A 25300-nucleotide genomic window follows, 5' to 3' on the forward strand; every position below is an offset into this window, starting at 1 on the left:
GCCTCATTTCCAACCTGCAGCCCCTTGCCCCCCACCAACCCTGCCAGAGCAGGCCCCCAGCTACCAGAGCTACAGGACCCAGAGGCTGCATCCTGCCCTAACCCTACTCTCTGCCCTTGTGGGTGCCAGCCACAGCCAGCCAGCAGCACCTGAGCCCCAGCTACCACACATGAAAGGCAGCAGCTGCTGTAGTTGGGGTGAAGGGAGAAGCACGGAGCCTGGCCTCGTCTCCCCTCTCCTGCCAGTGGATGACATGGCCAGAGTGAAGCTGAGCAGATCCCATGGAGAGTGAGGGTGGGAGGAGGATGTGGGCTGCCCACTGTGGGGCTTGGGGCTCCCAGCCCTGCTGCCCTCCCCCCTAGGTGCATCCACAGTCCAGCAGGTGGGATCTGGCATGGGAGGGCAGCATGGAGCAGGGAGACTTGATGCTGCTACTGCCACTAGAAGCCCCGTGCCAACCACACTGCCATGGTGAGGCACCACCTGCTGGGCAGGCGGGGCATGTCACCTTGGTGGTACAGCTGGTGAGGAGCTCCCAGCAGTGGCGGCAGCAAAACTGAATCTCCCTGCCCCGCTTTGCCCTTCCACGCTGGGTCCCGCCTGCTGGACTGCAGAGGCAGCCCCTCTGTGGTAGTCCAGCCAGGATGCAGCCCTATGCCCTGCTGTCCATGTAGAAATCTGGGGAGGCCATGCTGCCCTGATGCATTACCAATGGGCATGCCTGGACTGTACCCAAATGGTCCCCAAGGCCTGGCCCTCCAACTACCCCCTCCCCCAGTCCCACAAATTTATCTTTATCCAGCTGCCAGGGCTGCTACCACCACCCTGCCTGGCTGTACTGCCAATGACATGTGTGTGAATGCATACATGAATGTGGTGCCTTCTACCTCCCATCGCCCTTCCCAGCTCCTCACAGCCCCAAGTAGCCTCTATTCTGGCAGCAGTGAGGGAGAAAATTGACTTTGTAGCTCATTATAATCTACTGGTTCCTTCTGAACTCTTTGTTCTGTAGGTGTTAATGACCCTCTCTCCTTTTCTGCAGTTCTGCTGTCTGTTAGCTGCTCTGCCAACCTACAAGGGAAATTCATGGTTTCTCACTTTAAAGAGGAAAATCCACATTTTTTCATGGGAAATGGAAAACCCGGATCCTTGATCATCATATAACACAACATACATTAAAGGTACGTCTCTTGTTCATATTCATAAAACAAAACAAAAAACAAGCTTCCTAGAGCATCTGGATAGCACATTGAAAGTTATTTCTACATCTAATGTCTGAACTCCCAGTCACATGTCAATCTCGTATGGCGACTGCTAAAAAAAAAAAAAAAAAAAAAAATCTGTAGGACTATGAAATGGGAACTACATTACTAGGAGCAGCTAACAGACAGCAGAATTGAAGAAGAGGGTCATTAACACCTACAGAATCAAGAGTTCAGAAGGAATCAAGTAGATTATAATGAGCTATGAAGTCAATTTACTCCCCCCGTGCTGCCACTATAGAGGTGTCATGGTCACTGCCAGGCACCAGCACAACCCCTCTCCAGATCTTCCCCCTGGATGTTGTAACTAGATCAGTGAATGACTATACCACAAATGTCTCTTTTGATGTAGTTGTATTTATACCTGCTCTGGAGGGCAGGTCCCTACAGAGGTGGAAGTCACCCAGTGGCCTCAAAGCTATAGTTGCACATTGTAGCAACTATAATGCATCGCAACATACTGAGGAAATAATAACGCAGACTGACAGGCACTGCACATATGGAAAACTTAATTCCATTTCCTGACTGACAGGGTATGGAACATTTAGAAGCAGCAAAAAGATTGGCTGGAGGAAGAGGGGGATTTCCCTGGTTTCCCCTTTATAATTAGATTTTCTGTAGAGAATCTAACTTCAGCAATTTCTGAAGCAATTTTCAAAAGAAGAAATGGTGATGAAAAAAGGAAACCCTATATATATATTACAGAGCACTGCCAGTCAACCTTTTGGCCCCACAGGCCAGATGAGTGGTGCAGGGCTGATCCAAAGGCCCCAAGCCACCTCCACCCAGCTCTGCCTACTAGGATTGAGCTCCAGGGCCCCAAACCACCTAGTATGCTTCTCTGCACACTAGGATCAGGCTCTGGGGACCCACATTGTCCTTGCCTGGTCCCACATGCTGGGATTGAGTTCTGGGGCCCTGTCCCACCCTTATCCAGCCCCATGCTCCCAGATCAGGTCCTGCACTGCCCGGTAGGCCCAGTCTAATGAGCAGAGCCAGATCTGATCCACAGGCTAGGGACTGAGCACCCCTATTGTCAGGAGACAAGGTTATCCATTTAATCATGCTGGGCAAAACATGTGATTTGTATATTATTTGGAAATTTAACATAATATATATGGAAATGTTCTTTCAGCATAGACTCATGCACAGCAGAATGCTAACTAAACATACTGTTGTCTGCCACTTTTAACAGGAAACATTAAATGAATCATTTGACATATAACTGCAGAAAAGTCTGTTCATTAGCATTCAGTTCATCAAGGACAGACAGTCAGCTGAAGTTTCTTTGGGAGCACTGAATTTCTATACGACAAAGAATCTACATTTATCTAGAATGGGGACTTAGGAGATATTATTATATATCCCTACATTTAAATGTAGTTTTACAGTTCTGTTTTTTAACATATTATTGAAGAGCTATAGCTCTTCTTTAAGATTTTCACACCCACAAGGTTATGTGAGGATAAGGTTATCTATACAAGTATCAAACTTTCCACAGTCCACATTAAATTATGTCCATCATTTACTTACACATTCTGAAGCAGTAATCGTTAATGAGTCAGTGAAGAAAGACTGTCCATTCCAACTCACTTGAACTTTCATTATTCTGGAAATAATAACAATAAAAAAACCACAAGTAAATAAATCAGAAAAGCTATACATAGCAAGGAGGAATTTTCCATCAGTCACTCTTGCTTAAAATAAAGCAAGAAGTATGGTACACCTAGGGTCTGGAAAAAGGGTCTAGACAAAGTTAAAAGACAACTATTTCCCATCAAGACCCAGAGTATTAAAAGTAGGGGGCACCCATTGAAATTTAGTCGGACACAATTAAAACTAACATGAGAAAGTACTTTTTTAAAAGTAATGCACAGTTAACTTGTGGAACTCATTACCACAAGAGGTTGTAGAAGCAGATAGTACAGCCAGGTTAAAAATGGATTAAACAAAAAGCATGGACATTAGATCTATTAATAGCTATTACAAAGAACAGTCAGATCTGTATCCTCTGGTTGGAGGCATCTCCAAACCAATGACAGTGGATTCCAGAGAGGGTAATGAACAGGGGGTAGATCACTCTAGCTGTACTCAATTCAATATTCTCCCATTAAAGCAGTGGAGGCCAACCTTTTTGGCATGCCTGGCAAATATTAAGCCCTGCTGTCTCCCCAAGTGCCTGCCAAACCCCTTCCCCCACCCAATCTTCTGCTCTGTTTTATTATCCCTACCCTATCTACCACTGTGCTGCCAGTTTCATCCCCAATCTGCCACATGCCACAGACAAAGGCTGCCTGTGCCACTTATGGCACATATGCTGCCAGTTAACAGCCACTGCTCTAAAGCATCCATTCCTGCCACTGTTAGAAACAGGATACTGAGTTAGATGGACCAGTGGTTTGACCCAGTATGGCACTTCTGCAAGGCCACATAGTGCCACAGTGCATCAGAAGTCACAAAAGCAAAAGCATGCACAGTTCTTAGAAAATTCCATAGTGCATTTGCTTTTAGTTAGTTCACATGTTTAGCCGTTCAGCTAATATGGAGTTAGCTGCCCAGCTTAGAGAACCAAGCATGGTGCTTTGGGTTAACTTACCTTTGCCTTAGTTTATCTGAATGTAAAATGAGTCTCTTAATAATTAACTACCCATGTAGAAAAGGTCAATATTTGAATCCCAGTTAGATATCCTTGAGCAAGACAGTTATCTGCAAGTATTAATCACTCTACACCCCAAAAAACAAAAAAACCAAAAAAACCAACAAAAAAAAAATCACACAATGTTCTGAAACAAATTTAAAATTGCCAATAAAAACAACACCATTATCTCTGTTCAATACAAATGTCTTTAGTAATATGTAGCCAGCATAGCTAAAAATGCTGGCTAATTACAAGTGGTCAAGGCTTTCTATAAATAGTGTATAAATATCATAGCAATACACATGGTAAGTGGTTTACATTTTTCAGATTAAGCCTAGAAGAAAACAACACATGGTGAATATTAAATAGAAGACAACTCTTCAGCTTCTCTGGATCTGATTCATATGATTCAGACAGTTCTTAAAATCATGGATATAATTAAATAAAAATGTAGATAGCATGATTAGTCATGTATACCACTTACGTCATTTTTTTTGTACTAGCACAAGCATTTTAGTTGATGTTGAGTTTGAAACTATTTTAGCGGATTTCTGTTTCAGGTTTTAGGAAAATTGTATTAAGTTCTTTCTATTACAAAAATGTATTTTAAGTGGTCTGTTTTATGAACTGTGCTGCCAAGTGAAACAAAAAACCTTTAGTTTCTTTATAAACTGGAATGGTTAAACTAGTAAAGAAAAAATAAAACTTGAATTTCCAAAAAGGAGGACTCCTTCACCCCCCTCTCTCCCACCTTACACACACTATCCTTTTCCTAAGAAAAGCATAAACCCATGAGTCAAGACATTAAGAAGTACTGTTAACTTTTTTGTTGTTGTTTGTACCTTTCCAGTTTTTGGTACTTTTAATTTTGTTCTGACAATTCTTTCCCGTTCTAGATACATTCAGAAAAGAAAGCACTGAAATACATTCTTCTTATAATATTTCTAAACCATTCAAAAATACACTAAGGGCGCATCTACATGTTCATTAATGCACCATAATTACTATGGATTAAGTTAGTAACTGTAATAAAAGTTACTAACTTAATGCACAGTGCATATGAATGCCACTGCACATTAGTGCAGATGGATGCTTTTTAAGTGACGACAATGCGCATTAGACTAAATCTACCATGCATTAGCACATTAGTACGGTTTTTCTCAGCCACACAAAAGCACAGTAGAATTAGTTTTCCATGCATTAAGCATCTTAAGTGTCCTAAGAGTTTAATGAGAAATCCTGTAAGGATTTCCAACAAGATCTGCATTCTGGTCTCAAAACCAAATCTGCACTTGGTTTAGGTTTGTATAAGTTTATAGGAGCCAAGGCTTTGATTCACTATTGTATTTAAACCTGTGATTAACTTCTAAGAACAAACCTTAAAGGTGAAATCATGGCTCCCAATTAAATCAAAGGCAAACCATCAACTGTTGTCAGTGAGCTAGGATTGTACCCTAAATACTCAGCTAAATGGGATTAGATTTTGCACATCATAACATGAGCTTTGACCTTAACACACACAATCAAAGTTTGCTCTCCAGGGTCTGGGACAGAAGTTTCATAAAAGGGTTTGACCCAAATCAGTTAAGTTTGATACTACATTCAACCAGGTTTATCTCAAACCAGTTTCAGCCATTTTGAAACTGGTTTATATGCACTGAGCTTCTGTTCTGTTACAGATTTAGACCAGTTTCTGATCACTTAAACCAGTTTGTGTGTACTTTCTGTCCCTAGCCCTGGTCACTGAGCCAAAGGCTCCCGAAGTCAACGGAACATCTATAGTACTTACTTACTGTGCCAAGCAATGCCATGCTAAAATATTCTCCACTGCTCCATATACACAACTTCCCAGACTGGAAGCAATGTAGCCTGCTACATCCAGTCTAATTAGCTCTGCTCAAAGATGCCCCAATTAGCCTGAGAATGCTACACTGCTTCCAGGGGTACTGCCTTGCATGGGTACAAGCATATCCATAGAAATTATTTTCACTGACTTCAACAGGTTCTGGATCAAGTGCTTTTATACCCCTTTAACTCTGTTGGGTTAAAGATGGTTCACAAGCATAACTGAGAGAAGAATTCAACCCACAAGTATGAATTAATTGCACAGGATCCTTTATGGCTTGTAATTTTAACTGAAACACATTCAAAGAGGAAAGATAATCCCTCACATTTTCATTTTTTCCTCTTTTCTGGTTTGCCTACTTTAAGCATGAGTCGCACAGTAACATGTGCTACAGAACATAAACACTCCAGGAAGTTCTTCCCTTAGCTACACCCAAGAAAATACATTCATTTCAGCTGTTTCATGAACATAAAAGATGATTTGTCCCTTCACATTTTACAAAGATTTCTTGTAGCAGTAATAAGAATAGGTAGTTAATTCATGGAGGCTTTGCTGCTTTATTTTTCCAGACCTTACTGTGCCCTGCACTCCAAGTTCTGCTGCCAGTGGTTTGTTTTGTGATTTTGAGCAAACCATTTCACCTCTCAGCATCAGATTAAAATGAGTAAAATAGAGATAAAAACATTTACTCTGTCTGCTTTACAAAGAGTTTCTGTTTATTTGTTGGGATAGCGTCTTGATCATATGTGGCATTATATAAGTACTCTCAAGTAGTCTTATTCTGAAAGAAAATCAAGTATATTGTAATTACTTACAGCACATCAGCTAGTAATATAGTGACAGTTCTTATCAAAAGGCACCGCTTCAGTGAGAATGTACCTAATCAAGCAAACTCAGGATTCAGGCCGGTAAGCAGAAATCAAATCAACATCTCCAATCTTCAGGAGTAAATCAATTTGATAAAACATCACTTTCAGGTTGATGTTGGATTCTTATACATACATTTGCAAAAGAGACCGAGAAAACCTCTACTTCAAAGGAGACGGTAGTTGGCTTATCCCTATTTCAGACATGAAGTTACAGTATGAAGTAAACACAATGCCGATACCAGTTTTTGAAGTTATCATTTTTTTTGTTTCAAATGATGACATTTCTAAAATAGTTTATTCTACATGCATTATGATTTTTTTTGTTTGATTTTTTTAAAAATACAATGAATCTCTACCTCCCATTCAGAATTAGGGGCACAGAAATCTGTAAAGGAGCAATTATTTTATTCTAATATTTAAAATGAAACCTTGGCTCCATTTAATTCAATAGCAAAATTTCCATTTTCTTCACTGAGGTCAGGGTTTAACCCAGGGAACAAAGTCCTGTAACAGGGGTTAATGAACTTCAGTATCTATACCAGTGGGGCCATAAGCAAGGGGTTCACAGATTGGCTTAAAATAGTGTTAAAATAAGAACCCATTGTAGCTACAGTGATCAATTTTCAAAGGCCATTCATCAAGTAACACGAATTTTAGATGCAAAATATTAGGTTTTAAAAAATCAGAGACCTTGCATTATAATATACACATGGAAACAGGGTTGTTTTTGTTTTTTGGTTTTTGTTTTTTTTTTTTTTTTTATCTCCAGTGATGCCTGAAATTTATTAAAAATTATATTTTTGGTGCTTTCTCAGCCCTTCTCTACAATTTGAGCCAATCCCACAGTCCTTTGTTGGGTAAAGTGCTCACTGAAGCAAACAGGATTTTGGCCTCACCACTGAATGAGAATGGCTGAATCTGGTCAACAGACTGCAATTATCATTTTCATTGCATCGTACCAAGTTATGGCTGAAAATTCAAACCAGTTTTAGTTGCTCATTCTTCCTATCACTCATTTTGCTTATTTTCAAAATGTGGACATGAAAGAGAATCCGTAGGAATTCCAGGTTTTTCCATCTTGGCAGTTCCCTGCTGGTACTTGGCAATGCTGGCCTTTCTACTGAAACACTTTGTATACATCAGGGCAGTAAAATTTTCTAACATTATTTCATCATCTTCTGTTCCTTTCTGGCAGTTAGTTGATTTGTTCAATGTGCTACCAGCAGTCCAAAACATACAAAACAAAAATGGAAAATGTCTCAGTGACTAAATGCCACTGCCAGCTGTAGTAACTGAAAGGTCAGTTGTGTATTCAGGTTCTCCTCTTTTTTTTTTTCCTCTCCTTTCTTTTTCAGCTGGGCTACTGGAAAACAAAACACATCAGCAGCTATGCAGGCAACTGAACTTTTTAGGGACATATTCTCCATTAGGTCTGCAGAATGACTCTAACTCCTAGGAATGCTTATTCACATAGTAATTCATCCACTTTTAATGCTGTATTCCAAACATCACAATGCAAGGCTCCCTGTTTTAGGATACACATAACAGAGCAGAACTCCACCTTTTCACAGCTCATTGTAACACTTACTATCCCAAATCTCCCCATTCTGCTCCCATACTTGTTCATTTGCTCCTCTGGGGAAGCAAGAACTAGCTACCTTTGGTAGCATATCCTGAAAGAGTGAACTATTAGCTGATGCACCTAAGTTGAGGTTGTTCTAGCACCACACATGGAGAGACAGCTTCATCAACTTATTAAGCATAATATTTTTAGATTTATCTGAAAACTCCAGCTGTTAAGTTTAAGACTACCCAACACCTTATACATCCCACTGCTACTGAGAAAGGACATTTTCATTGTTTAGTTCTTGAGGCCACAGGAATTTTCCACCTATTCTTTATATAGGATCATTCCACGGTGTGGTGTTGAATATTTTTTAATTTGCCAGAAGTTGGAGGGGTCAGATATTTGTATTTCTCCTGAGGCATGTCATTATTTTTTCTAGCAGCAGTTTTTTTGGCTTCTATATTAATGCTGTTCCTCAGGCATGTTTTCCTAGCTGGGACCTGGTACGTCTATGCTGAAGCATAGTAGGCTTGTACAGTTTAGTTAATTACAACTGAAGCTCTGTTTTGTGTTAATAAGCCAGTGTCACAGAAACAACTCTGGAACTTCAGGCTTCCAGCCATGGTTTCTGAACACTGTGCTGCATACCACCACCTGTATCAGTCATACTGCATATGAGAAAATACTTAACAATGTACAGAAGTGGGAAAATGGAAGTTATTAAATAAAAAGCATCCCTTTTTTGTGGAACCAACACTGATGAAGCTACTTTCACTGTAATTAGGATTTATCATACTTACTTGAATCTAAGATGAGGTGCTCCCCCATCAGCATGGGGGGAAGCCCCTAGTCTTGGATTTGTATATAAAGCAGAGCAGGGAGAAAAGGGGGAGGGGGTAGGCAGCTGCTGCACTCTGACTTTGGCCCCAAGCCCAGGTCAGGGCCAGAGTCAGACCCACAACAGCCTCCTGCCCCCTCCAGCTTCTGCCCACCCTCACCACCTCATTGTCAGACATGGCTTGGCTTAGGCGCAGGTGGGGTTCCCTTGTGGCCACAGAGCACATGAAAACCCAGTCCCTGCCTGGCAAGTCAGCAGCACCAACACTGCTGTATGGCCCAGCAAGGACTGAGCTTCCATGTACTGTGTTCCAGGAGGGAGCAGAGCCCATCAGCATCTGACAGTAAAGGGAACAGAGAGGGGACAGACTGTTGGGATCTGGGTGTAGGTGGGTAGCTGCTGGTGGCAGGAAGCCTGCAAGGGGGAAGAATGGCAGGGCAGAGAGCAAGAGAGCCATCAAACCACCCCCTCCCGCCCAGCTACTATTTTCCCTACTGTAGCTGTATAGTGGGTTGAAGGGGGCAAATTTTAAACAACCCTCAATAATTAGCTTCTATCCCTGGAAAATTATAACAAATGTATAAATTTTGCATGTATAGACTCCGATTGTTGGGGGGATGTCTTAAATTCAGGGTTGACTTTAATTTGAGTAAATGTGGTAATTCTGTTCCCACTGAAATATTAAGACTGCCTTATACCACTCTTAAAACATATATAGAATATCCATATGTCTAAGTGAGAATCGACCCAAAGGTAAAAACTCCCGCTGATATCAGCAAGAGCAGATTTAGGTCCCTTGTGCCATTTGCCAAGTTGGTATTATCAGATTGCATGTTCTCCCAACCTTTAGCTGTCAAATATTGTGACAAAAATCTCAAGCAACAGGCTCACTGAACACATCAACTATCAACTCAAATATAATAAACTAAGGACAACCAATTTCTGTATCAGCTTCCATTTTGATACACAGCTGCAGGGATAAGCCATTTGAGATTTTCATAGGAGTTGATCATACTCTTTTAGTTCCAGAAGCTATAGAGTGAACTCATACAGATAATTATCTCATCCTCAAAACGATGAACATGTCAAGATACAAAATCATTTCTTTCCTGAAATTGTCATGTCTGGGGGATATGAGAAATAGTTTATTTATTTTGATTTCTTAGTACCTATGTATTGTGGGCACTCTGTACTTCACTTGAACTAAATATAGTCTTTAAATTTAAAGTAAAAAAAAAATGCAGGAGGTATGTCCGTAAACTGCCAGTCCATGGTGATACTAGGAATCCTGCAAAATACTTCCCACATCTTAAACACCCTACTTTCTCAAATACTCAAGAAAAAAAAAAAGAGATTTAGAAATATATTAACATTCACCATCTATTAATAAGTGTTTAAAAAAAATAACATGTCTTAGCTTATAACAGATTTAAACACCAATAATGCACCATAACATGCTTTTAAAAAATTACTGTGACTTTTGAAAGTGGGTAGTGATTTTAGGTGCCTTGATTTCTGATTGCTAATTTTCAGATTAGGCCCTTTTTCAAAAGGGTCTAAAGTTGGACACCCTAAGCAATTGGTTATTTTTGAGAATCTCAGCCACAGACTGATAATATGAACTGTTTCTTTCCTTGGACAGACTGCATGACTAAAACCTAAATGTATTTTAGACTTCAAACTGCCTGGAACCAATCTTTAGAGCTGCTCTAAAAACATCTGCACGCAACAAATATTTGGTTGCTAGGGCAAAGTGGTTTTGTAAATCTACACAAATACATCGATCTTCAAGTGACTATTTGCTTCTTTAAAACACTGCCCACAACATGCTAACTGCTTTACAAACACTCTAGGAGGTGGTTTGATCTAGCATTTTCACAACTTTAAGACATCTAAATATATCCAGTTGACTAGCTGTGCATTTAGAAGTCCCTTTAAGAATGTTGCATCCTTTAAAAAGGATGCTGTGTATTTCTGATGTGCGCTGTTACCCATTCATTGATCCAAGTTACATACTTCAGCACAGTTAAAATTTCTTCCCAGACATTTGGAATCTCTCTTTTGCTCAAGCCAAATACCCCTGAGCTAAAGTTGTAAGTATTTACCAAATACGAGCCAAAGCAAAACGGATGAGAAACTTCTGAACAGACCACTGCATAAATTACCATACAGTTGCCAAAGAGCATATAAAAAAAACCCACAAGATTCATTCAATTATAAATAGGAGACCAAAAGTGAGTCAGGTCTTCAACTGGTGTAAATCAGTATAACTTCACTGACTTCAATGGATCTAATCCACTTAAGCACATAGTTGATCTGTCCCACAGTCCCTATAAGTGACTGCAGTAACAACAGTGTTAAGATTACATTAATGTGACATCAAAAATTGAGCCAGTCAGAACATTTTAGGTGAAATAAAGTTCTCTCAAAATGCACTGCTTCATCAAAGCCTGGGAAGAAATGTTTTTCACAGAGAAGACAAGACAGGGTGGAGCAGGCATAGGGGAGCTCTCTATCATTTAATTGTTAGGGAACTCACTAATTTGGAATATATGAAGCCTGCATTCAAGCTGCTGTCCTGCTTGAATAAGAGTAGAACTCTCTCATTTAAATCTGCTCATGCATCCTAGGATGCTGCCCTAACTACCAGACTACACTCACAACACCTCTTCCTAAGGTGGCACACATTTCCAGTGTGAATAAAAACAAGTTCTCAAAACTTACAAGTTGCAGAGAAACAAAACTGCATTCTTGGGTCAATTCCTGTTATAAACCACAAAGACTCAGGAAACAGAAATAATGAGGTTGCTGTAGTAACATAACAATGGCCTTCATTTGCCCCCTATAATGACAGGTCCAAAATGCATTAAACATCCTGCATGTGTTTTATACAAGTAGGAGAGAAGCAGTAGCAAGAGATAATAAACAGACAACTAAGCTTCGCCGGTTCTGAGCTCAGATTTCAAGGGCTGATTTCCTCCAAATACTGCTGGCTTCTTGCTGTCCGGTGCAGCAGCTGGAATGAGCCACCAAAGGCTCAAGGAAGAGCTATTAGAGTCCCTTCAAGCTTGTTTCTATTATATGTAGCTTGAGGACTCAACAGCAACCATCCCCAATCTTCCCACAATGCCCTTCCCTAGCAATTCTATGCTTGTCTAGTCAACTCCCCCTCAACACAAGCCCATGGGACTTCAGGCACTTAAACTTGAGCCACTGTTTATATACAACTAACTGGTATATGTATCCACCACAGTCTAAATATCACTTTTAATTCTAGTATATAAAAGTTTTCCAGTAGATTAGATTTTTGTACTTAGTGTTCTACAATAGTAGTATAACATGTAATTTTTCACCTCCCATACCTAAAAATAATTGGTGGTATTTTACTTGTACTTTTCTTTAAAATGTCACTTTCCAGCCAGCGGCCAACCATGAAATTTCTTTTCTCTTTTATTTTCAGGTATTGATGCCCAACTGAAAATATGAGATTATAATAGAACATGTTTTACCATTTGAAACTTCAGTGACCACTATGATAAAAAAATTACCAAAAAATGGATGTCAAACAAGTCCTAACAGGCCCCACTCTTTCTGTTCTTTATGTCCAGTGCTGTTTTATTGTTACAGAAGAGGAATATGGCCTACTGCCATATGTCAGTACAGCTCTAGTCTAAGGAATTTCATACTCTATGAAATACAGCTGACATTTCAACCCACAGTAACCTATTTGCAAAGTATTCATTTGCTCCTTTCTTTATGAGCATCCAATAAAAGATTGCCATTTTATGATCCATTAAAAAAGATGAAAAAATTAAATAAAATTGTGAAAGACATTTGCTGCAAGTAATAAATAATTTACCTCCAATTTTCACGCACTGAAAATTAAACTGGCAACTGCTCAAAAAGTTATTAAAATTATGGTGACTAAAGATATTTTGGAATCAAGTGCCAGCATTAAAATAGCTAAAATCCTGTTCACAGCCTTAGGAAAAAAAAATTGTGGACTTATGCATTAATAGAGTGAAATTTGTTTCAACTAATACATCAGTAAAGAGCATGTCATTTTAGTCCAGATTTGATACTGGTAAATCAAGAATGCACTGTGTATGCATGTGTATAGATTAGATGGTTATATATCAACAGCACCTGAAGAGTTTTACCAAAATCTTCTCATCCATGAAACTAAATGTTATTTTCTGAGATAGGTACTGACTTTTCGGCATGTTCCTGGAACACATTCATTTAATGGTGCAATGGAATCTGATCCCAACAACCACAGAACCTTTCATGCCATCATGATCCTGGACTCCTTTTGCACCAGCAAGTTGAGAGCCAGGTACCCACATCCCAGCACAAACCATGCAGTCCCAGGGCCAGAACCAATGATTGGTTGTTGGGTCCCAGCTTTGAGAGTCTCAAACTAGCTCCATCCCAGGACTGAAACCAAAAATCAGCTACCTTGCCACAAGTTTGATTTAAGGTGCAATGGAACCCATCTATAAAAATATTTCAAATATTTTGTGGCCTATCTTTGTGTCTGGGTTCACATTTTGTCATGCCATTAACTGTCTGAGCAAGTGGCTGGTTACTAGTTACGGCACAATTAACAGGTTAATCACATTGCAAGTATAACATCTGTCCAGGGCCTAAGAGACTACCTTCACCTTATGACCCATCACGATCCCTAAGGTCAGCTGAGAACCACCTCCTGCAAAGACCATAAATGTGCCAAGCCCACTTGGCACAAAGTATAGGAAGTTGTTCTCATCAGTTGCTCCTCAGCTCTGAATGCCCTCCCTCTTGAAACCTGCCAGAGCCCAAGCCTAGGTATCTTTTGGAAGCACTGTAGGACCTTCTTATTGTTTAGGAGGTTTCTATCATATGCTCTCTGTAGTTCCATAAGCTCTTTTCTTATTTTTTAAGTTATTCTCTTCTCCCATTTTAAACTGTCCTGAACATCTCTTGGAAAGGGTGGATTACAGAGCAAATAAATACAATGATAAAATAAAATAATATTCAGCACATGCAGCCATTTTTCTCTATTACAAAATGACATCCCTGCCCCAGGCCTCTCCACCCCCAAGTCACACCATTCTGACAATCTGTGATTATAAAGTGATAATAAATTATAGCCACAGTCCTTTTTTTGAGCTGCTTTACATTGTTAGGGGGATGTAAATGGGACTGAATGGGTATGTTAACATTGCCCACAGATTTTTACCTATGAACAGATATGGAATGGACAAAGTATTGATCTAAGTCAATATTATGTTCTTAATCCTACATTCAAATTTATGGTAGCATAAAATCCATCTAGGTGCATCCAACTTCAGAACAAGGACATACCTTAGTAAATAACACTTGGCACAAAAAATAGCCCTAGTACAAAGAAACTCATCAGTTGCATACTCTGCCACTACCTCCTCCTCTACACTTCTCTGCATTAACATATGAACAAAATATTTTTTCCTTAGTGTAAAAAACAAGTTTTTTGTTTTCTGGGTTTTTTTTTAAATATGCATTTAATGTATCAGTTTGGAAGATTGTTTCTTACTAACACTGCCTTGTATAGTCACATCTGATGTCCTTTGACTAGTCAGAAGTCACTTTTTTACAGAGGAAACATTGTTTCTTATGTCTATGTAAAACCGGCTCAGTGAAAAAAAATTACAGATTGAAATGTTCCAACTTGAGTGGCTTAACTGAGTACCTAAGCCTACATTGGTATCTGAATTAGTGGACTGATTTTCAGAAAAGTGGACTCCTTTCACTAAAGTCTTTACAGTACATGGGTATTCAAAACCTAGGAGAATCAGACCAGTTATTTAGATGCTGATGGGAACAACAGTGACCTTTATAACAAGCCAACAAAGAAGAGTAAGTGTGTTCAGGCACTTCTTGACTTCTCTACAAAAGTGAACCATCTTGCAGGTTTTTAATATTAAGGAAAAGCAGCCTTGGTGGAGCTATGATTATCTTCTCTACAAAGGCTGACAAATGTGGGTGAGAAGTGGTGTTAATAAAGTGGTCTGTCCCCTTAACAAGCAGCAGCCAGCCCTGTGGTGGAACTGCTAATAACGGAGTGATTCTCAGGCCAGGTTGCTGTGCTGGGGGACCAGGTAAATGGGTTTCCCTCCTATTGTAATAACAGGGTTTAGTTTTTATTCATTTGCCTATTTGCTTCCAATTCCTGAGGAGCTCCTCACAGAGTAACACCCCACCTCCCACTGCCTGCTGCCAAAGCCAGCAGGCTAAGCAATCTGAAACAAGCGGGTGGAGACTTTGGTCCACTGCTCAGGCTAGAGACCAAAATGACACATAAACCATTAAAAGTAATCAGAAACCAGTTCAAATTTACAACACAGCAGAAATTCAGTGCACATAAATTGCTTTCAAAATGGCCAAAACTGGTTTATAATAAACCTGGATGGATGTAGTATCAAACTTAACTGAGTTAGGTTAAATTGCTTTATTGAACTTCTGTCCCAGAACCCTTCCAGATTCAAGTTAACTCAGTCCCCCAGCATACCAAGATGCTTTGCAACTCCCCTGCAAACCTTCCCTCACAGTGTAGGTGGGCTAGCCTTGGCCCAAGCTATCTGGTCTAGCAAAGCAGGGAGGTATACACTAGCCTTCCCCAGCTTATGGCCTTAGCCACTACAGGCAAGTGGCTGCATTTCCAGAATCGAAGTGAATGTCTGCTCACTTGCTTCTCAGTTCAATCTACACAATTTAGACTAACCTGAAAATATTGAATCAATTCAGCCCCTGACTTTTTTACTGTTTGAACTAGCCATGGCACAAAGAGGGCCATAATCAGTGTTAACCTATAGGCCTTGAGTAGATTACTTTCCCCTGAAGCCCATGGGGGACCTGACACCACATTATGACTCTCTGGGTGCATCTACACAAGATGTTTACTGTGCAGTAGACTAATTAGCTGCACAGTAAAATGTCTCAGCAGCTACACATGCACCCTTATTAGGCTGGAGTAAACTAATTAACTCCATAGCAGGATACTACTTGTAAATACAAATACCATCTTGCTACAGAGCAAAAAACTCTACCACAGAGCAGGTATAGACACTGCCCCAACTGGCTGAGGCAAGAAGGTACTTTATTGTGTGGGCTGCCCGCCAGGTAGCCCTGCACTGAAGCACCATTGTGCCCCAGCCAGCCCCTCCACAGCATGTAGAGCTGGGGTGAGCAGCCCTGGGCCAGCAAGCTGACCCCCACCAGATCCCCTAACAGCCAGGGCTGGTCCACCCCAACTCAGCATGCTTCATTTCTGGGTGCACATTCAAATGGCAATAAACTCTGATGTTTCACATTATTGCTTCACATTAATTGTACATTTAGACATGCCCCCTGGGAAGTACAGAGTGTTATTCCTTAACCAGTGCTTATTACAAAGCCATCCTTAGTCCTGAGTCACAATATGGCTTCGGATGCCTAACTTTAGACAGCCAAGTTTGAAAATGTTGGCAATCATCTGCAATGGTTCAGAGAAACATTAACACATAAATCCCCACACAGATGCCACAAATTTCCCTTTTTGTGTTATGGATGACAACATTTAAGATAGAGAGAGTCCTTACCATTCAGCAAATACGGATAGATCTTGATTCCAATGAAAGAAGGTGCTGCACAGATATGATTCATGAAGTAAGGGACATAAAGTAATATTTGAAGAACAGAGCCTCTCAAAAGCAAGTCTCTCAAGAGAAATGGAGGGAAGCAGAGAGAGAAATACTATATTTCCACAGCTCCTTGAAGGCAAAAAACGCTCCACAAATTGCTTCTGCAGCTTTAATGTGGCAGATGCTTCTTCTCTTGCTGCCTTCCTCTGACCCAAGTAAGACTGGTTTAGAGGACCATGCAATCATATTTTAGCAGAAGCTTTAGCTGCAGCAGGGCACAATGAGCCCCACAGAGCTGTGTTTTAGAACATGCCAGAACTCTGGTATGGGTCTACTGTGCCCAGGGCCACCTGTGCCTGGAAAATTTGTGTTACTCAATAGCAAACACAATCGGCACCACAGATGGTTAATATTCTACAACTGTGATATGTTTGCTCAGATTCTTGACAATGCAGTGGTTATAAAAATTAATATTGTATTTTTCCCCAAAACAAGATTACCAATCCCATATGCAAAGCCAGTTATTTTATTTTTTTTAAGGAAATAAAAACAAAATTCAGTCTTTTCTTAATCCTCTTTGTTTACCAGCACATAAAGCTATACCAAAATGCAGGTGCCTTACAACTCCCTATCAGAGTCACAGCATCAAAATCCCTCTACAGACTGTGATGTACTGCATATTCGTCTTGTATTTTCTGTATGGAATTAGTAGAAGTATAAAGGGTCTTAAAATATTTCACTGCCTGGCAGCACTGTGAACTTAAGACAGGGAATTGAAAGACAGAAGTGCAATAGCTCTGATCTCATGGAATCATGGGAAACTGCAGTACAATGCAATGAAATGTCATTATTATGTTAAATTAGTCTATTAATTCAGTTCCAAATACTATGGCCACTGCATAATATTAAGCACTTAGTTCTGCTCACGCAGTCTTTCCTAATGCACTGGGAACACTGTGTGCCCTATTGAGGAAAGTGAAGGACTGCATTAGAAATTACTAGTGATCTTAACACAAAATCCATATGTCTTAACAGCCAGTATGCCTATACAAGTCATTGAAGATGTTTCCATCTGTGAATATTTCCCATTAAAATCTAATCTCATCAAACCAAATGTGTTTTTAAAATATTTCTTAAGTTAATATTTATAGTAGACATTCACCCCAGTACTACTGCTTCTAAGTGGTAAACTTCCACAGCCTTCCAATTCAAAATTCCCAAAGTACTTTTTTAAAGACTTTCAAAGTTTTTTGTCCTCTGCGGTCACATACTACAGAGATGGCCAACAAGGAAAAAAGCTGGTAAGGCACTGGTGATGAAGTCACGTGCCAAGCTGATGGATGCCAATAATGATGACGGTGCCTCTAAAAGCACCTACAGGGACCCAGAAAGCAGCAGCAGCATTGCAGGTGCCCGACAGTCTGGTTAGTCTGAACGGTCTCCACTGAATAATACGTGGAAGGGAAAAGTGTAATTTAAAGTAAAGAGAAGTGTTGGCACAAGAACAATTAGATATAAACTGGCCATGAATAAATTTAGGATGCAAATTAGAAGAAAGTTTCTGACCAGCAGAAGGAGATTCTGGCCTTCAGTGAGGAATAGTAGAAGCAAAAAATCTACCTGGTTTGAAAACAGCTTGAGACGTTTCTGAATGGGATTACTGGTAAACAGCAAGGTTGCCTGTGATACCAGGAAAGGATGAAGAGAACCACTAAAACATCCCTTCGCCTTAAGCTTGTTGGCAGCAAGGAAACACTGCTCTACAACCTAGGAATGAAGCCTTTGTCCTTGATGGACAGTGAGGACCAGCACAAAAGTGACAGATCCATTATCAGTGAAGGTTGACACCATCTCCCTTCAGCATGGCACAACACCTGCTTGTCATAAGGAAGCACATAGACTGCTGCCAAGGGAGCCACCTCCTGCCTTGACAGCCTTGCCAATTATTGACTTGCATTTAGCTCCTTTGTGTGAGAAAAGTGAATGAGTAGGTTTTCAATACACAACATGAGATAAGGCGTGCTGCAAAGATTTAAAAAAATGGATGCTTACCCACTCTTGAAAGAATAAATAAGTGGCCTAGTATGCAAAGGCACTGAGCATTCAATAGCTCACACTGAAGCTAATGACGAGTTTTCTTCTGTGAGCGAGCTTAGACCCAGAAATTAGGAAAAAAAACAAACCACGCTCAGGCTAGGTAAACTTAATTCATCTAGCAAAGCAAAAGAAATTGAACAGCAGTGCAGCAGTTCAGAGCAGGATAGGAAATGCTGAGTGCCTCTCAGAGAGCACTTATCAGCACCTCTATGATTCAACAGTCCTCAAGCCACAATGACAAATTTCATCCGGCTCTTGAGACTTAGCCTCTGAACTTATAGTATGTTCGTCACAAAGCTTACTCTTCCAGCCTATGAAAAAGTGAGGCGTGTTCAAAATAGTACCATTTAAAACAGACACTCCAGAAGTAAGCCTAGTAAAAAACACTAGCTTTCTTTTGCCTCTGATCTTCAGCCCTCTTGTTAGGCTGGAAAAAATAAATAAAAATATACTAAGATAAACACACAATCTTAACTCCAGGCTCTTAAATATACTGGGGTCAGGTTTTCTGCTCATGTTAACTAGTGCAGCTCTAAATAAGCTTCACCCATTAATACTACAGAGAACTTTGTTCACCAGTTAGTTATCTAATATGTTTATCATTACACATATAAAATAGTTTGAATGTATGTATTTGTCTATTATATCAATATATATCGTTTGCTGTATCACTGATCTGATTTTTTAAATATATATTAGGCTTTTTTAATAAGTTAAGAAAGTCTGAAAATATAATCTTTGTATTCTCTGTCCATCTGGTGTATGGAATGATGAAATATAAAGACTAATTTTAACTTATAATTGTCATTAAGTTCCTAAATAATGTAGCATTGAAAGGTCACTGTGAAGGATGTGTACTGCAGTGTGATTTTCAGCACTTTAATGCATGCATTGATGGTGATGGTATTGTTGAACTGAAAATGCATGTGTTAAAGGAAAAAGAAATGTGCAAGCTTAAAAATAAGTTAATTACACTTTCTATGTAGAAATATAAGTCTGCTCGTCATTCACACACAATACCTTACTCATACATACTTCCCAAAGCATTCATGTCTCTTTTGAGAGAGCAAATGATACTGTATCAGCTTCATTTTTATTTAGCTATTTATTTCATATTTGCTTGAAGAATCAGGCCAATGTTTTTGAAAGCACATTTAACTATACCATATGCCTACTTAAATCATCCCTATCAAACAAGTTGTAGGATGAGGCACTGGTTCATTCTGTTCTGTTTTCCCTCCCTTCACAATGTGTTTATGTATATTTATCCAATTTGTTCTGTTCTTCTTGCCAAATTGCAGGTTTGAGATCTCAACTATGCAGGGGCAGCTGTGCTATTGTTAATGTCTTACAAAACAAAGGTCACAGACTGAGCCCATATCACTAGCACTAATGACAGCTGCATGTTAACCATTATGATGTGGCCCTGGAACGATCAGAGTTCGTGGACCTCCAAAAGTAAGAATAAATCTTACCATGCCCTTTGGGCAGCATGAATTTAAGTCTTATTTTAAGCAGTCATTTTTATGCAAATCAGCCTATTGCAACATATATAAATTAAATAAACTGAAAAGTGATCGCCCCCTCACCCCCAACAACCTCCCCAGTTATTGGCAAACAACTTCAGAAAAACCACATATGAAAAATGAAAATATTTGCTGGGCAGGACTAATCATGTGTGTGAGTGAGTGAGTGAATTACACATACATACACACGTTTTGCTCTTAGCTGTAATTGATAAGAATTTCCAGCTGTTCCAGAGTGGGTAGCCATGTATCAAACAAAGAAATATGCTAACACAAGCTGCTGCCTCTTCCAGAAGAAGGTTGTTTCCAAACTCATCTCAGCAACTCCAAATAATGAAACATCTGGGCGGGACTAGTTCAAATGCCTTTTCTTTAGTACAAGGAATCAATCTGCAAAGCTTGTGAATTCAGGCCTATCTGCCCCATGGGTGGCCTAATATATATCCCCTCCTTCCCTGCTGCCTTTCAGACCAGAAGCCAAGAGTCCAAAGTTATTTAAAAGAATGTTTCTTAGGACAACACGTAATTGTTGAAATACCAAAGAGGGAATGCAATAGATGGAGCAGGCTAATGAGATGAGGCACAGGTCCACAGATACAGCTCTGAGACTATACAGCTGGCTTTGAGACTGTCTGTCTAGGGCCACTCCACCAGTGTGTTGTTAATTATTTAAAAGAGAGAACTGGGGAAATGACTGCCACATCTGTCACCCACACACAGGCAGAACCTTCACTCATTGCAGGACCAGATGTGTTTATTCGAAACATATACTAACTAGCTACTTAATGGGTTAGAAATCTTAGCCAGAAGTTAATTAGGCAAACATATTAAACATCAGTCACCTTACAGGACAGCATTGTTGTTGTTGTTGATATTTTCCTTTTACTCTGAATCAGGTTTCATTAGAGGTCTTATCAGCACCTCCCCCACCAAAAAGAAAACATTAACAAAAACAAAACTATCCTGTGAGCTACTAAGATATGAAGATATGCTTATAAAATCTAGCTACTAACTTTTGTGTCAGTATTACACAAAAGTAACACCCCAGTAGGTCACTGCTTCAAGGATAAGAAATAAGTGGTTGTGCCAATGTTTTAAAAAATATACCAATGTATAGAAGGAAGAAAGGTTCCACCCTTTGTATGTGCTTGCAAAAGTTATTATTACTCAAATACTGCAAAGAATTGGGGCGGGGGGAGGTTTATTTAGCAGAGTCAAGTCAGAAACTCAGAAAAGGAGGATTTGTTTTAGTTTAGTATATGTTATACATATCTCAAAAGATACAAACATTACTACAGCATTTTGCCTGTGTATTGAACGTAGAAATTTTACTGGCCAATATAGCATGTTGTTTTGCACAGGAGATTAAATTTAGAAGTAATTTTAACATTCTGACTTTTAGACTAATGTCACTGAAGGCAAAGAAATGGGGTACAGAAATAATATGTTCTGTATCTCTAGGAAAGTCCAAGGGACTAGAAAAGGGAAGTTACTCTCTTTCAGTAACATTAGTTCTACCAGCTATTTTATAAAACACCTTTCAGATTATCTTGAATGGGGAACTCCGTCTGTAAAATGAATTTGACTGGTGACAGTACCAAGCACCTCAACGCCTGCAACTCAACTGTGTATGAGCAGTGTCCCTTTTCCCCTTCTCTTCCTCTTAAATTGAATGCTGGACTTGAATAAAAATTATATTTCAAAATCTGAAAGTGAGCCTCAGAAAACCCATACAATTTCATGTAACACTTTTCATTATCAGGTTTCAACATACTTAAAGAAAGGAAGTACAAAGCAGCAATGCAATAAGGGTGTTGTTCTTTTGATTGTTCAAGGACATTAAAGTTTGGTGCATAAAGCTCTACTTCATTTTTTTGGCAGTGGACCCTTGATTGAATTTTTCCTGTAGGTTTTGTTTTTTCTGCATCTTTACTTTTATATAATGTCAGTAGTGGTCAGTGACAGTCCCTTCTTTATGTACATTATAAAATTGCACGTAATACATTTTAAGCAGACACTCCCAATTCTTCTGTCATTTTCAGCTGACGATTTTCAGCAGTAAGCAAAGCCAGAATAAAGTCATGACCACACAGAACAACTTGGTGTGCTGCAAAAACCCTACAGCCTAGGAGTCATTTAATTCATTCAGTTTTTTCAGGCAGATAATAAGGTGAGACGCCTCCATCAAGACATGTTTTCACTTTTCTTAGGCCTTGTAACAGGGTGGTCTGGCCCTTTAAAGGAAGGCAGACAGCCCTGCAGTAGAAGCCAAGCTGTGGATGATTAGCAAACCATTACAAACCCAAGGGGAGAATGAACAAGCAGCTTGAGCTGGGAAGGAGTATTTGGTTGACTAGAAGAAGACTAAAACCCAGGAAAGCTTTCATGTAGGAAAGGTCAGAACTAAAAGGTTGCTCTTACTGTCTGGGAAAGGGCTAAAGATTTGTCTTACTTGTTTGTTTCGACCAATGATTTTTTTTTTTTTAGGTTATGGGGATTGGCTGATGGGCTCCTAAGTGAACAAAGCCAGACAACAAGGCTGCTGGAACCCAAGCTTGCTCATGGACTACTGTGCAGACTTTTGGAAGTGCTCTTAAAGAGGCAAAGCCCATCTGCATAGCAGCAGTTGCACTGACCTGCTTACCCACCCCAATTCATAAGAGCTCTTAAGCACATTTTAAAGCATGTACTTAATTTCCATTAATTTCAATAAGACTTAAATGTGTGTAGGTGCCCTTTCTATATAGGGTTGTTCTTCTGAATGAGAGGCTGAGTGTAAAAAGCCATACTATCTACTTTGCTTGCCAAGAGTTTGGCCTGTAAACACACACACACCCCGGATTCATCCGTAAGAAGATGGTGTCAAGTTATTAAACAGAAGGAAGAGGGAAAATGAAATGGAACTAAATGACTCCATATAAGGCACACACTTGACAGTTCAAGAGAGTAAAAGTGGGATGTGGAGCTCTCCAGCTCTTGGTCACCAATTTAAATCCTACCTAACTCAGTAGAAGAGAAAAAGTACTGTCACATTGTGACTATTTGGTGACCTTCATAAAAACAAACAGATGTTCTCCACAGTTTTTTGTTGTTGTTGTTTTTTTAATGAGGCAGTGTACAAATCACTCCCTTCCCCGCTTCCCAAAAAAACCACCCAAAACAAACTCCACGCACATACAAGTGTCCATATTAGTGGAGAGGCTGAAGACTAAATGAAATAGAGCCTTAAATACTCTCTCACCCCTCAACTCCCTAAGTCAAATCAGCTAAGACAAATTTTGGTGAATTAATGAGCAATGCATCTGCAACTACTGCTAAATCTCCCAGTTTTGCTATGGGTAAAGACTGAGACCCAGGACATCTAGGTAAAATGTATGACTCACCAACAGACAATGTGTGTGGCCTTGGAAAAAATATCAGTTAAATCTCTCCGTGCTACTGTTCCCCACCTGTGAAATCGAGGAAACAATACATCCCTTCTCCTGCCCTTTCTCTGGCTTGCTTATTTAGACTGTACGCTCCTCATGGCAAATACTATTTTGATTCTATGTTGTATGAAGCCTCCCATAGTGTGGCCTCACTACCGACTGAAGTCCCACTCAGTGCTGCCAAAATACATAGTAATAATATACTAAGTTATTGCTTTGGACCCTTTCACTAAAACTAAATTTACATGTTTAAACTTCTGGAGAATTGACTCAGAGTGACAAAAGTCAGGGAAAAGCTTTGCTCAAGAGCTGTTAACTCTTCCTAGATTATAGTATGACTGTTACAAACTTTCAAAGACTGAGAAAAAACCATATGGGCACCTAAACTATCATATGTTACCAGAAAAAAACTAAAAGAAAGTGGGTATACAGGTCTAGGCTGCAGGACAAACTGTTTAAGTGAAGGAGAACAGAGACAGACTAAGAAGGAGCTTAGTGGAACCTTAAAAAGAGGACCTCCAATATGGTCCTTATTCAGTCTAGAAGGATTCTATAGGGCTTAATCCCCAATAGGCCCAATAGAAATGAGGAGCAATAGTTACTTCCACAAAGTAAAATACTAGTAGTTTCATCTGGAATTTTTTTTTTTTTTTAATTTAGAGAGATAAATATTGTGCCCTGGAAACTGACAAAAAGATTAGCTTTTTAAGTCCTAATTCAGATGTTTTCCAAAATCCTCTGTTTCAAACTACTTCAACCTATATTTTTCTGTATTAAAAACAAATTAGAAGCCTTGTTCCAGATTTTTCACACATTCCCCATGATTTTTTTCCCCCAAAATGCTCAACGGACAAAAACTGAGTTGCAAAGAAATGGTGCAAGGATATAACAAGTGGCCCAGAAGAGAGAAGCGTTAAAATGTAAGGACCTAAGGAAGGGTCGTATAAAAGACACACAATGCTGTTTCTGTTTCACAGGTCCTTCTGAACTTCCACAGCATTCACACTGAGTGCAAAACAACTGAAGCAGATGTTGTCAACAGGAAGAACAAAGATTTCAATAACACAAGCTCCTCTTGTTAGCAGTCTGGTTAATATCCAACTAGAAGCATATTCAAAAGTGGCATTTTCAGTTCAAGAATATTTAACCAAGTATACTTTAGCAACATGTAAGATAATTTTCCACTGTTTTTTTTACCCTTTTAGGGCAAGTGGCCATCATAAAAGTTTTTAAAAGAGCTCATTGCTAGTTATCTTCAATGTTTTACAGGATATACATTTTTATCCTTTCTCCTTAGAAACTGATTGAGACAGCAAGAATCCAAAATACATCTAAAATATTTTACCATGAAAATTATATGGGCCCTTTCCAATGATCTTTAGACTGCTCACTATATATTACAAAAAGTTTTGATCTGCAAGCATTGAAAGCTTCACTTAGGGAAACTGAAATGAACCACATTTGTTCCACCCTGTTCCACACTGAACAACTTTTGTTGCACATGAACTTTGTTTTTGAAAAGTGGAATAATGAAAGGACGCTCTTTCCTTGAAAATACCTGTAAGTATGGTATTTTCACAGGAAAAATA

General features: G+C 39.5%; 1 protein-coding gene across 2 annotated transcripts in view; it reads right to left on the reverse strand.

Moving 5' to 3' along the window:
* Window positions 1-25300, reverse strand: part of ANTXR2 (anthrax toxin receptor 2) — a 182290-nt gene that overhangs the window by 96846 nt on the left and 60144 nt on the right. For both annotated transcript variants that reach the window (XM_019534309.1, XM_019534308.1), the window contains exon 10: window positions 2796-2871. In XM_019534309.1, the coding sequence (XP_019389854.1) occupies window positions 2796-2871 (76 nt within the window). The remainder of the gene's footprint in view (window positions 1-2795; window positions 2872-25300) is intronic.

The sequence above is a fragment of the Crocodylus porosus genome, unplaced genomic scaffold (genome assembly GCF_001723895.1).
Source record: "Crocodylus porosus isolate Cpor-Errol unplaced genomic scaffold, CroPor_comp1, whole genome shotgun sequence".
In the NCBI taxonomy this organism is placed as follows: Eukaryota; Metazoa; Chordata; order Crocodylia; family Crocodylidae; genus Crocodylus; species Crocodylus porosus.